Source organism: Siphateles boraxobius, unplaced genomic scaffold (genome assembly GCF_051911475.1).
Source record: "Siphateles boraxobius isolate OS27281-9 unplaced genomic scaffold, OSU_SipBor_1 12, whole genome shotgun sequence".
NCBI classification, from domain to species: domain Eukaryota; kingdom Metazoa; phylum Chordata; class Actinopteri; order Cypriniformes; family Leuciscidae; genus Siphateles; species Siphateles boraxobius.
Genome location: NW_027508722.1, coordinates 18,134,782 through 18,149,711, shown reverse-complemented (window position 1 = coordinate 18,149,711; position 14,930 = coordinate 18,134,782). Strand labels below are relative to the sequence as shown.

Genomic DNA, 14,930 nt, shown 5'->3' with positions numbered 1-14,930 from the left:
GATTTTTCGTTTTTCGTTCTGAGGTAGAAAAATGAATAAACAGCTTGAATATTTGATTTCTACAATTAGGCGGAAATGAAACGCCCCTTTCCTCTGATTTGTCAGCCAAAAGATCAAACTGTTCCATCATCAGTACTTCCTCATGGATATGAGTTTAGTTATTATTAAAATTGTGTTTTTAATGACGGGAATACAATTTTATTATTATTAATAGGTTTATTGATTTCCATTACACGAGAGTAGATGTTAAAACTTCATGCTGATTTGTACTCGGCTTTCACCAAGATAAGCACCAACTAAGACATAGCTTTACAGTAACATATGCTTCTCCATCCATTTATGCTTCTTTCCATAAGTAAATCTCCTTCTGTCTAGTGTTAACACGCGTCAGCACACACAACGGCTGCAACCACAGTGCGGTCCCCCCATGACAACCGTCTGGATTGAGCGGAGTAGGGAACAGGTCTTCAAGTGGGCACCTTCCGTCCTCAGTGTTTCGTCGACTAGCCCACGACACCTCAAGAGGGCTCGACAGTGACTCTGGCGTCCCAGAGTCACCCCCCTCCGTCCCCCACTCAACTCAGCCCAGCTTACTAACCTTTACATCCCTCCTGCTGCTGAGACCTAACCACAATCTCACAATCTCTCCACAACCCAACCATACACGCCAACCCGTTTGACTAAGGCTGTCGAGCCCCACTGGTGCGTTAATATGCAGTTTCAGTGGCAACGGTTCCGTATGGCATACCACCTACCGCAAAACACAATATCTGCCCAAACACCCGTCATTCACGCAGTACAGGAACGTAATGACTGTAAATACTAAACAACCTATACCAATAAACCAACAGACTCTTCAAGTTTTCAAGAATTTTTCAAAACCGTAGCATGGCGGCCTGTACACAGCCAGCTAGAATCTTTCCGTCTCAACCACAGCCAGTTGCTGCTCCTTTCTGCTGCTTTAGATAAGTTCTTTACTGTGCGACGCAACTCTTGGCCACTGAATCTGACGTCTCTGAGGAACCGGGTTGTAGAGTGTATTTATTTTAAGAGTATTTATTTTAAGTTTTTTTTAGTTGTTGTTGTTTTTTTAGCAGGTAAAGTAGGCTATTTTAATCCACACTCCATTTCAGAAGGTGGGGGTAAAGCAGACTAAAAAGTTGTTTGCCAACCGCCATTAAAAATCAGTTCAGCTCACCAGAAGTCCCTCCGCTGTTGCAGTTGTGCCGATTTTTATCTCATTTATTGCAACTACATTTCATCTATTTCTCATCAAACAACCAGACTAACGAATGGCTAAACACAACCCGTAACGGGGAAGAGCCTAGACAGGGCTTATGTACACTTCAGGCAGCTTCACAATGCAACACGATTGTGACGTCAGCACATATTGCGTTTAATTTACCCCACCACAAACAACTCTATGATATATTAATTATTTAAAAATGTTTTTTTAAACAACTCAAACACACCTATACATATAGAATGCTGCATTAAACAATATCGTAAGGGAAAAAAATAAATAATAAATCAACCCCATAGTGGATTCAAAATGATAAAGGGCTTAGCATGTTCCAATTCAGCCTGTTGCAAAGGTTCCGCCAATAGTGAGCACTCATGCAACATAAAGAATGAGGTACATCAGAGTGAACGAGATGGAGGGAAGTTAGCGAGTAAAGGGCATGACAATTTTGGACTGGCAGCCCAAGGCTGGACCCCAAAAGGCACACTTCATGTGGACTCGTGGTCTCGTGGCCTTAAATTGCGCGTGCTCGCAAAGTGTACGAGTCCGTAGGGTGTCACATTCGACATTTCAGTGCTCAGAAGTGTGCTCGTGAGCGCCCTCGTGGACTCGAGGCCAGCGCCCCTTAGGTCTGCACTTCCTGATGTCACCAAGTGTGAACTCGAAGAAGGTCCACAAGGCCGGAGTGTACCATTTGGGATCCAGCCCAAGTGAAACTAAATATTGAATAGATGGCAGGGTTTTACTTTAGCGCACCTTCTCTCCATCTCTCGCTCATATCAGACTGATGGTAGGAGGGGAGTGGTAAGGATTTTCAACCCAAGCCGTCAAACTGATGTCATCAGAGTAGGAACGCCATTCCAGTAGTAAATTTTCAGATTTTTATTAAAGATTACCATGTCAAACTATTTTTTGAGTATTAACTTGCACTGATTAATTGTTCACCACAAGACTAGTTAATGTGTGCTAACAAAGTAAATAGGGTAAATTCTGATTTCATGACGACTTTAAAAGATTAGTGATTTATCTGTGTTCTGGTAGTTTTCTGTAATAACAGGTTATCCTAAAATCCCATGCTAAACACAACAATTACATCCTGACATATTATAAAAACAGGAAAGTCCAAAACAAATTAGTCTGATCTTTGAGAGTAAAACATTAATTCTGAAACATATAAATGAAACATATAAACATTTTTATTTGCTATTGTGGATGTTGTCTTTTACTTACAGTGGTTGGTGTGGACATATACAGTATACAAGAACCATATAAAGCACATATAGTGGTGATACAGTGGGCTTCTTGAACATTTAGCACCAGAGCTGTGTATTGTCATGCCCTTTGTGATCCTATCAAAATACAATCTTAAAACTAAAACGCTGAGACATTCAACCAAGCTTATTTCAGAATAAAAAAAGTGATGAAAAGTGATAATGAACAGTAATGATTGTGTCTGCTTCGTTTGTTTTAGGAACACAACAGTAAAAAAACTCAACATTCAGATTTATATAGCTGTATTTGTTGGAACCAGAACTCTCTTCTTTTTCTCTCTGACTTTGTCATCCATCTGACTTTAGACCTTGTTTGCCCAGTTTTTTGGGTAGCCACGGCGACAGTGTCTCCTAGTTGTCCTCTTTTGGCGTTTTGGCCACCCAGATTTCTCTCTACAGAGTTCAGCTGAAAGAGAGAGAGAGAGAGAGAGAGAGAGAGAGAGAGAGAGAGAGAGAGAGAGAGAGAGAGAGAGAGTATTTACCACCAAAAGATTGTGTTTTATTTTTATTTTATTATTTTTTATGCCTTCAACTAGCTTGAATGTAACTCGTCTCATTGACGATCACATGTTGACGTGATTGGTTACAAGGTAGTTTGTGATGTCAGAAACAATTCAAACCAGAAGCGATTTCAAACCTTGTTTTTGAGACTGCCTTTGGTTCATTGCAGTTTTAAGGAGAAAATACTCAGCAATAGTGTTGACTTATGCATTTGCAGATGGTTTGTCTCAAAGCATATTAAAACACCACATAGACATATAAACAACATTAAAAGCTTGATTTTCACCACAGGGGGACTTTAAGGATATAATTATTATGAATAATATCTCAATATTGTTTTTAATATTCAACAATTCTTAATATCACACCGTAAAAAAACTATATGATCAATAAGTTGACAACATATGTTTTTACATTGCTTTAACTCATCAAAATAAGTTAAGCAATTGTCAATGTTTTTTATAAGTTGTCTGCAATTCAACTAATTTTTTAAGTCAGTTTAATGTCATTCAAGTTGAAATGACTTAAACATCTAAGTTGATTGTACTTAAACAGTTAAGGCAGCAATTTTTTTCAGTGGAGTTTTGCTTTTCAAGTAAATTACTTTTAATATTGTTGATATTAAATTTTTATTTTAAATTCAAAACAACAGAAATATTAGTTAAAATATTATGTTTGCAGAAAACTGCTTAATGTTTACCAGCAAAAAAAAAGGGGGGGGGGGGGGGGGGGGTAACACTATATCATAACAATATATATAACAAGATGGTCCATTCAAAAATTACAAGTTCCAATTCACATTAGTGGGACGAGTGTCTCACCCATCAGGAACTCGTCTTGCTGGCACACGGTCCTCACACAGATCTCTTTGTTGATCACATAGACTCTTGGAAGACTGGTTGGAAACAGATGCCATTTATTTAACATGCACCATGTCAAATACAGATCTCGTTTTGTGTGTGCAACAAAGAGAGAATGTCAGCAGGAAAGAGAGGTCTGTGTTAGTCACCTGTAGAGACAGAGAGATTGAATACATCTCTTTATCGGTCGATGAACCGAGTACATCCTGGTGCAGGGGTATGTTTCCTCTCTGCAGTCTGTGGGACAGATCCAAGACTGTTATTGTCTTGATACAAATGGCGTACTCGCATATACTGCATATACAAACTCACCTGGTGGTGGCAAAGCAGTAACGTCAATTTCCTGTATTTCTAGCAAGAAAAAGAAAAACAAAGCAAACTTAAAGCGTTTACGGGAGACCCGGGCTAGTTATCACACTTTGGACTCAGGGAAGGTTTATTTCTGAAAGTCAGTGTGTGTAAAGACATACTTTATTACTTAAAGTACTTCAAGTCTTCGCTACAAAAACGCTAAAGAACATTTCTGCGTTATGACCAAGGAAAAAGATACAGTTCATTTAACAGGCAAATGGGTGAGTTGCCACAAGAAGGACATTAATATTTATATAATTAATATTTAGAAAAGAGAGACATTTTCTACAAACAGCAGTTTTCATCCTTTTTTTAATTTACTAAAACTAAGAGTGGCATTACAAATTAATTTAATGAAATATTTATATATTTATATAAATATTATAAACTAGATTATATCTATAACAATACTATGTAACTAAAATGATTTAATAAAATATATAAATAATCTTTCTGAATGTTCTTTAGGGTTTACACTTTTTTTTACCAATGAATTTATATTACTATATGTCATATATACTATATAAGGTTTTCAATATATATATATATATATAATTTTTTTTTATTATTATTATTATTTTTTTTACTTACAAATAGCAATTTCTACCAGATGAAATATTTTTAGAGGTTGACATAACTCAAATAAACATATACGTTCATTATAAATATTTTCTTGATTTTTTTTCTTGATTTTTTTTCTTGATTTTTTTTCTTGATTTTGTATTACTTTTTAGACTATTTTTTAGACTTTGGTAAAAAATAACAATACATTTAAATTATTCTAAAACACTAATTATTCATGAAACAGCAAAAAAAAATATATATATATATATATATATATATATAATTAAATGACAACAGATAAAACCTGTCAACTTGCCCCTGACATTTATGAATATAATGAATAGATGTTTGAAACCAATGTACCAAACTGAAACACACACACACACACACACACACACACACACACACACACACACACACACACACACACACACACACACACACACACACACACACACACACACACACACACACACACACACACACACACACACAAACACAAACACACACACACACACACACACACACACACACACACACACACACACACACACACACAAACACAAACACACACACACACACACACACACACACCCGCACGCACGCACGCACACACACACACAGTGTTCACACAATAATTTTAACAAAATAGTTACAGTGTCATAGTGAATTACCAGCTTGTTGTGCCCGGACAGTAACAAGTACTGTGAGAGAAGAATAAAAAAAAAAAGCAGAAAAGTTTTGTTGGCTGGGCATTCAAAAGGAATCATTCATTCATATTACTGTAATTAAATGAATTGGCTTCTGTTTGGTTGTTTTGATGAACTTACCAAAGAGACAACAGCATAGCAGCACAGAGACTGGATAGCTGCCCATCTTTCAGGGTCTTTACGGGATCCGATCACAGCTCAGGGCCTGGAGAAAGAGAGAGCATCAACGGTAATGCTTTCAGAGTATTTCATATTACAGTAAAGTGGATGGTATGACTGTTTCCCCTTCAGAGTAAAAAATAAAATAAATAAATATTATAAGCTTATTGTTGAGATAAAGTAAGAATTAATACATTAATGTCCAAGAGTTTAGGGTCAGTAAGATTCTTTTTGAAATAATTTTCTTATGCTTACCATTTATTGATAAAAGTATGGTAAAAAAACAAAAACAATAATATTGTGAAATAGTATTAGATTTTAAAATAAGTGTTTTCTATTTTAATATATTTCAATCATTTATTTCTGTGATGTAAAGCTGCATTTTCATCATCATTACTAAGGTCTTCAGTGTCACGTGACCCTTCAGTAATCATTCTAATTTATGCTGATTTGCTGCTCAAGAAACATTTCCTTTTATTATCAGTGTTATGTTACTTAATATTTTTTTTTTTACATTCGTGATAATTTTTTCCCCAGGATTTTTTGATGATTAGAAAGTCAAAAGAACAGCATTTATCATTTCTATCCTATTTTTTGGGGGTGCTGTTTCAGCCCACAGTCACTGTGTATCCGTGTGCCGGCAGAACAGATTTTCTCCTAAGTAGGCCCTGTTAACACTTTAAGAGTCACCATGCACTTCCAAAATATAACCATTTATAGGCATCCTCGAAGGACTTGGACAAAATATATAAATTCTAAAAGAATTCTGTATGAGAAGGCAGACCAATCTAGATTTCCATTTGCCTCTGACTCATGCAGATTCTCATTTATTGATGTCACAGAACATAAGTTCTCTGTTCTCAATCACTCATTAAAGATATCAGTTACAGCTGTTCCATCCGTCCAGCTTTGTCTGTTTCCTTGTCTCTCCCCAAGTCTTTTCCTCTAAGCCTGTATTTCTCTGTGTCCAAGACATGAGCTCACACTAAAGAATGTGCATTCCCACCCCTCCCTGTGGACTCAACAAAATCACACACGCACACACACATGCTTACATACACTAACAGATGCATAAAATCACACAAACTCATACATAAACACATACGCACTCCTATATGCATTCCCTCAGACCATAGTTTTGCCTTAAGGATCAATTCCATATTCATAAACTGACAACTCAAATGTAGAGTGCATGCATCAACACACATTTCACACTCTCATTCTGCATTGTTTTTCATTTAAAGTGTTTATTTCTTAAACCGCTGCATGTTTTTTCAAGAGTAATGCAGATTTTTTACATATTCATCTCATAAAGATTCTTTACTGCCCACATTCTGAATGCATATCTTCTGTTTTACTGTGTGCATGTTAAAAGCAATGACCAGATGATGTGTTATATGATGATGGTAATGATGTAATTCTAAAAATAATTTGTTTTTATAATACTTACAAATTTCCAATCCTCTGTTGCTCCTTGTGTTTTTCAGAATCCTTTGGCTTTTACTTCCCCTCCCTTTCTCTTCCCTCCCCTCAACATCCCTCCGCCTGTCTCTCTCTCTCTCTCTCTCTCTCTCTCTCTCTCTCTCTCTCTCTCTCTCTCTCTCTCTCTCTCTCTCTCTCTCTCTCTCTCTCTCTCTCTCTCTCTCTCTCTCTCTCTCTCTCTCTCTCTCTCTCTCTCTCTCTCTCTCTCTCTCTCTCTCTCTCTCTCTCTTGCTCATTCACTCTTCACATTTTAATCCAAATTTCGGAGTTATAGCCCTTATAGATAAGGTTTTATATTAAAAAAAATGTATGGGGGCTTGACCCTATAATTTGGTCTTGGGCCTTGTTTGGCTGTCCTGCATGGGTGATTTAGATTTTTGTGTTCTAAACCACAATATGTGTATGTATTAATTATATATTTTTAAAATGATGTTCTTCAACAATGTCATTCTTTTGTGAGAAATTCCTAGTGAAAAATCTGCCTAGTGATAGTAATTTTGTAATTCACTACTGTTCCTACATGGTGAACGTGATTTTGTATTACTGGAACAACATTCCAATAAACCAGATTTGAAGTTTACAGTTTATGTCAAGTTTAGGTTTACAGCCAGGGTTAGGTGCTTCTACGTCATTGTTATTCGCCTATCATTTCCCTCTGATTTTAGGGATAAGTTATTGTATTATGTGCAGTGGTTTATCGGCCTCCGAAATATAATAAGGACTTTATAAGTGAGTTTTCTGTCTTTCTGGCCGAGATAATGCCGAAAAATGATTGCATCCTAATTATTGGGGATTTTAATGTACATGTGTGTTGTACTGACGCCCCAATGGTAAAAGACTTCCTATGCCTTATTGATTCTTTTAATCTCACGCAGTCTGTGGCTGGCCCCACACATGAACGTGGACATACACTTGATCTTATTCTATCTTTTGGGTTGCCTGTTTATAATCTAGAGATCGGTGATGCAGCGTTCTCTGACCATATGCCTATACTATTTGAGATTGCCCTGGACTGTAATACAAACAAACCCTGCACTGTTGCTCGGCCCAGACCCGTCGCTATGGGCGGGCGATAGGGGGCCGGGCCCGCCCCCAAAAATGCTTGTGCCCCCCCACTTGAGGCACAGATAATTTAATTTTAATTTTATTTCAATATTATCATAGTTGCGAATTTTGTGTTGCATTAATGTTGCATTCTTTATAATTAAAATATTAAAAATATAAAGAAACAATGGTGTGATTTAGTTTGATTGATGGGAATCTACACTGCAACAGCCTATCACGGCCTTACAAAAGAACGTTAGGCTACGTACGTGACATACAACTAAGCCGCTCTAAACAGTTACCGCGTATTTTTGACACCGGTTTCAAAACGAGTTTTCGCCGGCTTACTCGCTTCAGTTCCTTCCGAGTGGAATGATACTTTGATGAGGAGGTTCTGCTCGGAGAAACGCTTCCTCCCGCTGTACCTACTGGGACTGGAGAGAGGACAGCGCTGCCTCCACTCAAAGTATCTGTGCGAGTGTATTTGCGTGCGCGTGTATGTATGTGTGTGTGTGTGTGTGTGTGTGTGTCATGGCAATGCATATCCCTCTGTTGACTGCTTTAAAATGCAATGTTTGAGAGATGCTTCTAGTTTTACATCTAATATGTGGTGTAGTCAAGTGTTTTATGGATATTCATAACATTGCTTCTGTGCAATGTGGTGTAGGCTAGGCTACCTGGTCATATTGCTGTAGGTTATATGTTTAACGTGATGATTACGTGCTGCGCGACTAGAGTTGATTATTATAAATATACATAATGTAGGCTAATAATAATTTTGCCCCCCCCCCCCCCCCCCCCCATACATTTCATATGCCCCCCTTAAGACTGAGGTATGGCGACGGGTCTGGCTCTGCCTTGCCGCATTATAAACTCTACTACTGCTGTTAAATTTTCATTTGTGTTTAATCAGAATTTTGGTATACCACAGCATAATGATTCTGAGGAGCTTAGCTCATGGTTACACTTCACTTGTCAATCTGCGATAGATAGTGTTGCTCCATTAAAACTCAGGCAACCAAAAACAAAAATTGAACCATAATTACGGCCTTTTTTCAGCTGAGAAATTTGGCCAAAGTAAAGCCATTCTTGGAAAGACGTCAATTTGACACAGTGATCCATGCCTTTATTACTAGTCGGCTGGATTACTGTAATGCCCTATTTGTGGGAGTTAGTGGGTCTTCTTTAGCTCGTTTGCAAATGGTGCTAAACGCAGCAGCACGTCTCTTGACAGGAGTACGTAAATACGAACACATTACACCCGTCTTAGCATCACTTCATTGGCTGCCTGTACAGTACAGGATCAATTTTAAAATTCTTTTTTTGTTTTTAAATCATTAAATGGTCTTGCCCCGTCTTATATCTCGGAGTTATTACATCTTCACACACCCACTCGTTCTCTTAGGTCAGCTGATAAACTGCTCCTACATGTACCCAAAACGAAACGTAAACTTAGAGGGGACCGTGCTTTTGCAGTGGCATCTCCAAAATTGTGGAATGACCTGCCTCAGTCGGTAAAACAGGCCACTTCAATCAGTCATTTTAAATCTCTTTTAAAAAAGTATCTATTTTCTTTGGCCTTTAACACCAGGAGTTGACATTTTGCTTTTATGGTTTAGCAGTTTTATGGTTTGTTTTATACGTTTTGTTTAGAAGTTATTTTACTCTGTATTTTATGCTGTATGAGTTGTGTTATTTTTGTATATCTGTTTATTCTTGTGTACAGCACTTTGGTCTACCTTGGTTGTTGTAAAGTGCTTTATAAATAAAGTTTGATTGATTGATTGATTGATAAGTTATGGGCAGGGTTAAGTTTAGGGTTAGGACTCAATTTTCGGACTCAAATGTTGTTCCAGGATCAACTAAATACATTGACTCAGGAACATGTCTTGGCAAAATCACAGTGTCTGTGTGGACATATAATCTATCCACCAGCAGGCGTCACCACAGAGCAGTGATTGGCTGTTCGGAACATGTCTGACAGCCAATGATCACCATATATTTTCATTGTATGAAAAAGAGATGATTTGACATTTTCATATTAACAGTTTTCCATAGATAATAAAAATTACATAAAAATCAACATGCAAGTATTATTAATTCATATTAATAATTATAATAACAATTATTATTATTAATCACAATACCAATAATATGACTTACATTTTCACTGTTATTAAAATTATTATTATTTTTATGTTATTTTTGTTCTTAATCTGTATTTTTGTCTTGCTTTCCAGTAAAAGTAGCTAAACATCCTTTATGAGATACATTTTTTTAAAGAAAATCTACGTAAGATACTACAGTACATCATGAATTATTTTTTGACCCCACCAGGTTTTTTGTTTGTTTTTGTTTTAAGCACAAATCACAATAAAATTAGTCAGATTTAAGCTAAACATTTTGTAAGATAGGATTTTATAAATGTAAGATATATTTTCTGGAAAGAATCTTAATCTTTTTAATATTATTTATGAAATTTATATTTAATTATTAATATTAATTTTGCTTCTCAAGTAAATTGACCATGATTTCGTCGTTTGCTGACGAATGAATCCCGTATAAAAATTGATGCTCAATGGAAGGATGCTCAACCACCAGCCAGCAAACTCTGAATGAATAATATAAATGACATATATTGTATTCAAAGCAGCAATGTGTTTGCAGCAACTGATAATATTATACCTAGGCCTACAATAATAACATAGCTTAATTATCCAAGGTAAAAAATATAAAGACCTGACTGTTACGGTTCTGCACACTATTGATTGGAAAGTTTCTTCGTAATCCTATTGCCATTTTCACATTCCGTCAAGTTACCCAGATTAAATGAGCTGCTGCTCCCCACCCTGCTTTCGGTGAGAGAGCGGAGCTTTTACAATTTTAGCCTCCAATACTCTGACAAAAACTAAAACTTATGTTTTTTTTTGATTATCATCTCTATCTTGGTCATGCTTACGTGACATTGCAGTTCTTCATTATCATGGAAGATTTTTATCTGCATGTGTTTTAAAGCCATATCAGTCTAAACTTCTGATATATGGTTTCCTGAGTGCACACACCCGATGCACGCGCACAGAAAGCAGGCTATCAGAGGTGCGGGACGTAAACTAAATTCTCTTTCACGTCTTATTGCACCCAAACTGTCAAATTCACACAAGGTTGTGTCAAACAAAGTTCACATAAACACAGAACTTTGATTATGTCTGTGAACGTAAACAGCAAGTATGAAATCACATGTGTAGCCTATATTAAATCTGAGTATTAAAGTGAAAGCAGTGTAATATACAGTACCTACTGCTATATATGCTGTTAATATGGAATATTAGCCTATATTCTGTTAATATTCTTTCAACAAAAGAAAAACAGAATATGCTAATAGGGCAGAGTCCGTCAGCAGTCATGGGCGGGGCCTCAGCAATGTGACGCCAGATTGCAGAAACTGCTTATGATTTATGGGGATCAATAAAAAAGGATTTTTACCATAGGTTGGTTGTGTACATAAACTGCTGAAATATTTATGTTCAAAGTGAATTTAGGTCCATTAGGCTCAATAGGTCCACTTTAAAGTAATTTCCTAGATTCACTAATGTTAGACAGTGTAGTGCTCATTTTGTAAGGTTAATCCTAAAGTTTCAGATTTAGCCATATTCATAGGGTTAATCCTTATAGATAACATATTAGACCATATTAGACATTCTGATTTAGGGTTGGCATGTGAATGAAAGGAAAGTTAGCACTGCTGAAAATAAACCCTGCACCTAAATACTGACCTACCCCACAACCTCTATGAATCAAAATCAGTTTTGAATGGGGGAAACCCACAGTGCCACTGGGATGGTTGGTTCAGTATTGACCTTTAGCTTAACTGGTAGCTTCTTTAGGCCCAGGCAGACAGTCATCATGCAGTTGACACAACATGGCTGCACGATTTCCCAATATCCATACTGTGCTAGGTCGACAAACTGAGCACCAGAGGAGCTGATGACATTTTGACAGATAGAGGCAGGCAGGAGAGAGCCAGAGCTGAGCTAGTCCAAACCTGCGTACGGCGACCTCACAACCTGATTGTGGAATTCATGTGCTTCATCATGCCATGTGGGGTGGGCCGAGGGAGACACGGTGGGTCCTCCTTGAGTCGACAAATATAAGTTAAGCGTGCCAGATCGTAAACACCATATAATATATAGACCTGTTTATTGGAAGAATGTTTCTTCCCACCCCTCCCAAATGCACTGAAGGGTAACCTCCTCACTTTCAGGTGTGCTTGTAAATCTGAATTACCAATTTTTTTCTTTTGGATAGCACAATTGGCTCTGTCTAACAGTATTTCTTACACTGAATTCTTTGCATGACAGCTTATAATAGAAAGTTTATAGCAAGTAAGACGCTATAAATGAGACTTTAAACTGTGATATAGCAGTTGTGAGTATAAAACAAGTCTTTGCCCATGATTGCGTCATTCAGTGTCTGGCTTTGAAATGTTCAATGTTCATTATAGCAATATGACATACTACTACATAAACTTGGACTGTCAGTTATGGGTGCTTTAATACAAAATTGCATTAAAAATGCAAAGTAAGCCGTTTTCGTTCTGTTTTGGCTTGGTTTTGTTTGGATCTGTTTTCATTGGTTGAGCAAAAATGAATGAAGCGAAATTGTGTCAATTTGTAAGTTGTTTAATATTAACTCTTTGTTTATTGAACTGTTGTAGCCTATGAAATAAATGTAAAACTTGCAATCTCTTGTTTGTTCGTGTGCTTAAATGTTCCAGCTCTAATTCTGGTCCCTGCATGTTTCCAGACTGTGAATCTGCTGATATTGCTAAAAGAAATCGGTCTTTGCGACAGCAAATGCAAACGATCAATTTTCATATGTTGACTGCTATTGACCAAGATTAGCCAGTCTGTACATTGATATGTTTGAGCGATGTAATCATTATCCCTGTATTCTGCTTAAGTTTGTAGCAGGTTCATTGCTGTCCTTGGCTCTGCTTTTGCAGTCCAGCTCTTCTCCTGTCATTCTTATGATCAATTGCGTTCTATCTGCGTCTCCCACCACTCATCGGTTGTTGTGTCCTTCCATCCAGCTGTCCCCTGCAGAGTCTATCCCTGTCCACTGGAATTTACTGGCCATCGAATCTCTGTTTATGACATAGTGCCCATTTGTCTTAAGTCTGAGATTCAGTTTTACTAGCTGCAAAATGAATGAGACTATAATAATAATAATATGAATAAGAATTAATTACGTGTGCACACGGGGATATCAAAGTGAGACCTGTGTTGTTTGACACAGCTCCTGTTAGTTGGTATAGAGCTCAGGTGCAGGTATACATATTTTAAAAAAGACATTAACACTCATATTGGTTGCTGCCGACCCCCCCCTGCATACATCAGTGCCCAAATTTAATTAGCTAAAACACATTTTTCCCCACACATAATATATGTTACCACTATATACCCCAAAGCCCTGTCTGTTTCATTGGCTATTTCACCAGTTTCCAGGAAGCTGATGACGATAACATTGGTTATGAATGAAACACAGAACACCAAATACTTTCAAACTCATTGACTACTATAAGAGCACCTCAAAGCCATCAACTGAGGGAGAAAGAGAGAAGCCAGAGGTGACTCTCACTGGACTGTATTAATGCATCATTGAGACGTGAAGTTCAGCCGGTTGGCTTTGGCCTGTAAGTGAAATCAATGGCCTGTACCGAACTAGAGAAGGACAGATCACAGTGTTTCGTCAGAGAGATGAGGAGGTGGTGTGAGGGAAAGTCAAGATGGCAAAGAACATGAACATGGAGAGAGATACAGGGTGCAAAGAGGGGACACGGAAAGGTGCTGATGTGTTCGACAGTCTAAATAGATGGACCTGAGGCTATTTATAAAACCACGGGTTCACATAGGCCTCATAGTGAAGGCCAGAGCTGATAGAGCAGGCCTGTAGGATTCATTGAGGGGGTCAGAGGAAGAATGAATGTATGAATAATCAAAACACTAAATATGTATGAACATAAACAACTGATAGTTGATTAAACGCATTAAATGTAGTTTGCAGACAGAGCTGGGTAATAACTGATTATATGTAATCTGCATTACGTAATCAGATTCCAAAAAAATTAATTCTTGTAGATTATATTTTACTATATATTTAATTAATTATTAGCTTTTCATCAACTTGCAAACCTCCTGCAGTTCCTTCAGTTTGGGAAACCCTGACGTAATGTAAGGTTTAATGCAGTTCATTTTGTTGATAGCAAAAAATGGAACACATTATCTTTCTCTTTGTATTTTTACATATCAGTCTGGTACAAGATGTCCAAATCAATGTGATAAATGAGTTAGGACAAAAGTAATTTAAAAACTAGACCGATTACATTACCTAAAATGTGTAATGTTATAGATTACGTTACCAATTGCAATTTTTATTTGTATTCAGTAACGGACTATGATTTGTGGGTATAATTTACCCAGCACCGGTTGCAGATAGTACAGTGTGGACAGCTGGAAAGTTGGAGTCGGCCGCACATATCTGAACTGATCCACTGTATACCAGAACAACACCAACCTGACACCCGCTCCATTGTACCTGTGTTTGTTTAATCATTTCACACTGCTCTTGTCCTATTTAGAGTGGAGTGGAGCTGTATATCAACCAGCCTGCCAGTATATCGGCTGTCTTCGGACCATCTGAAGTGTTATAATGCATTAGGTCAGTAGAGGTCTTCAACAAATGCTGA

At 37.3% G+C, this 14,930-nt stretch overlaps 1 protein-coding gene across 1 annotated transcript; it reads right to left on the bottom strand.

Annotated features, from left to right (window-relative positions):
• Positions 1-2,421: 2,421 nt before the first annotated feature.
• Positions 2,422-7,245, bottom strand: mfap5 (microfibril associated protein 5). Its single transcript, XM_077209792.1, has 7 exons — positions 7,110-7,245; positions 5,621-5,705; positions 5,465-5,494; positions 4,188-4,226; positions 4,025-4,112; positions 3,837-3,910; positions 2,422-2,920 (listed from the first exon to the last, which is right to left on the bottom strand). Exons 2-7 carry the CDS (start codon positions 5,664-5,666, stop codon positions 2,817-2,819), a joined length of 381 nt encoding a protein of 126 aa, XP_077065907.1. The 5' UTR covers positions 5,667-5,705; positions 7,110-7,245; the 3' UTR covers positions 2,422-2,816.
• Between the last annotated feature and the right edge of the window lie 7,685 nt (positions 7,246-14,930).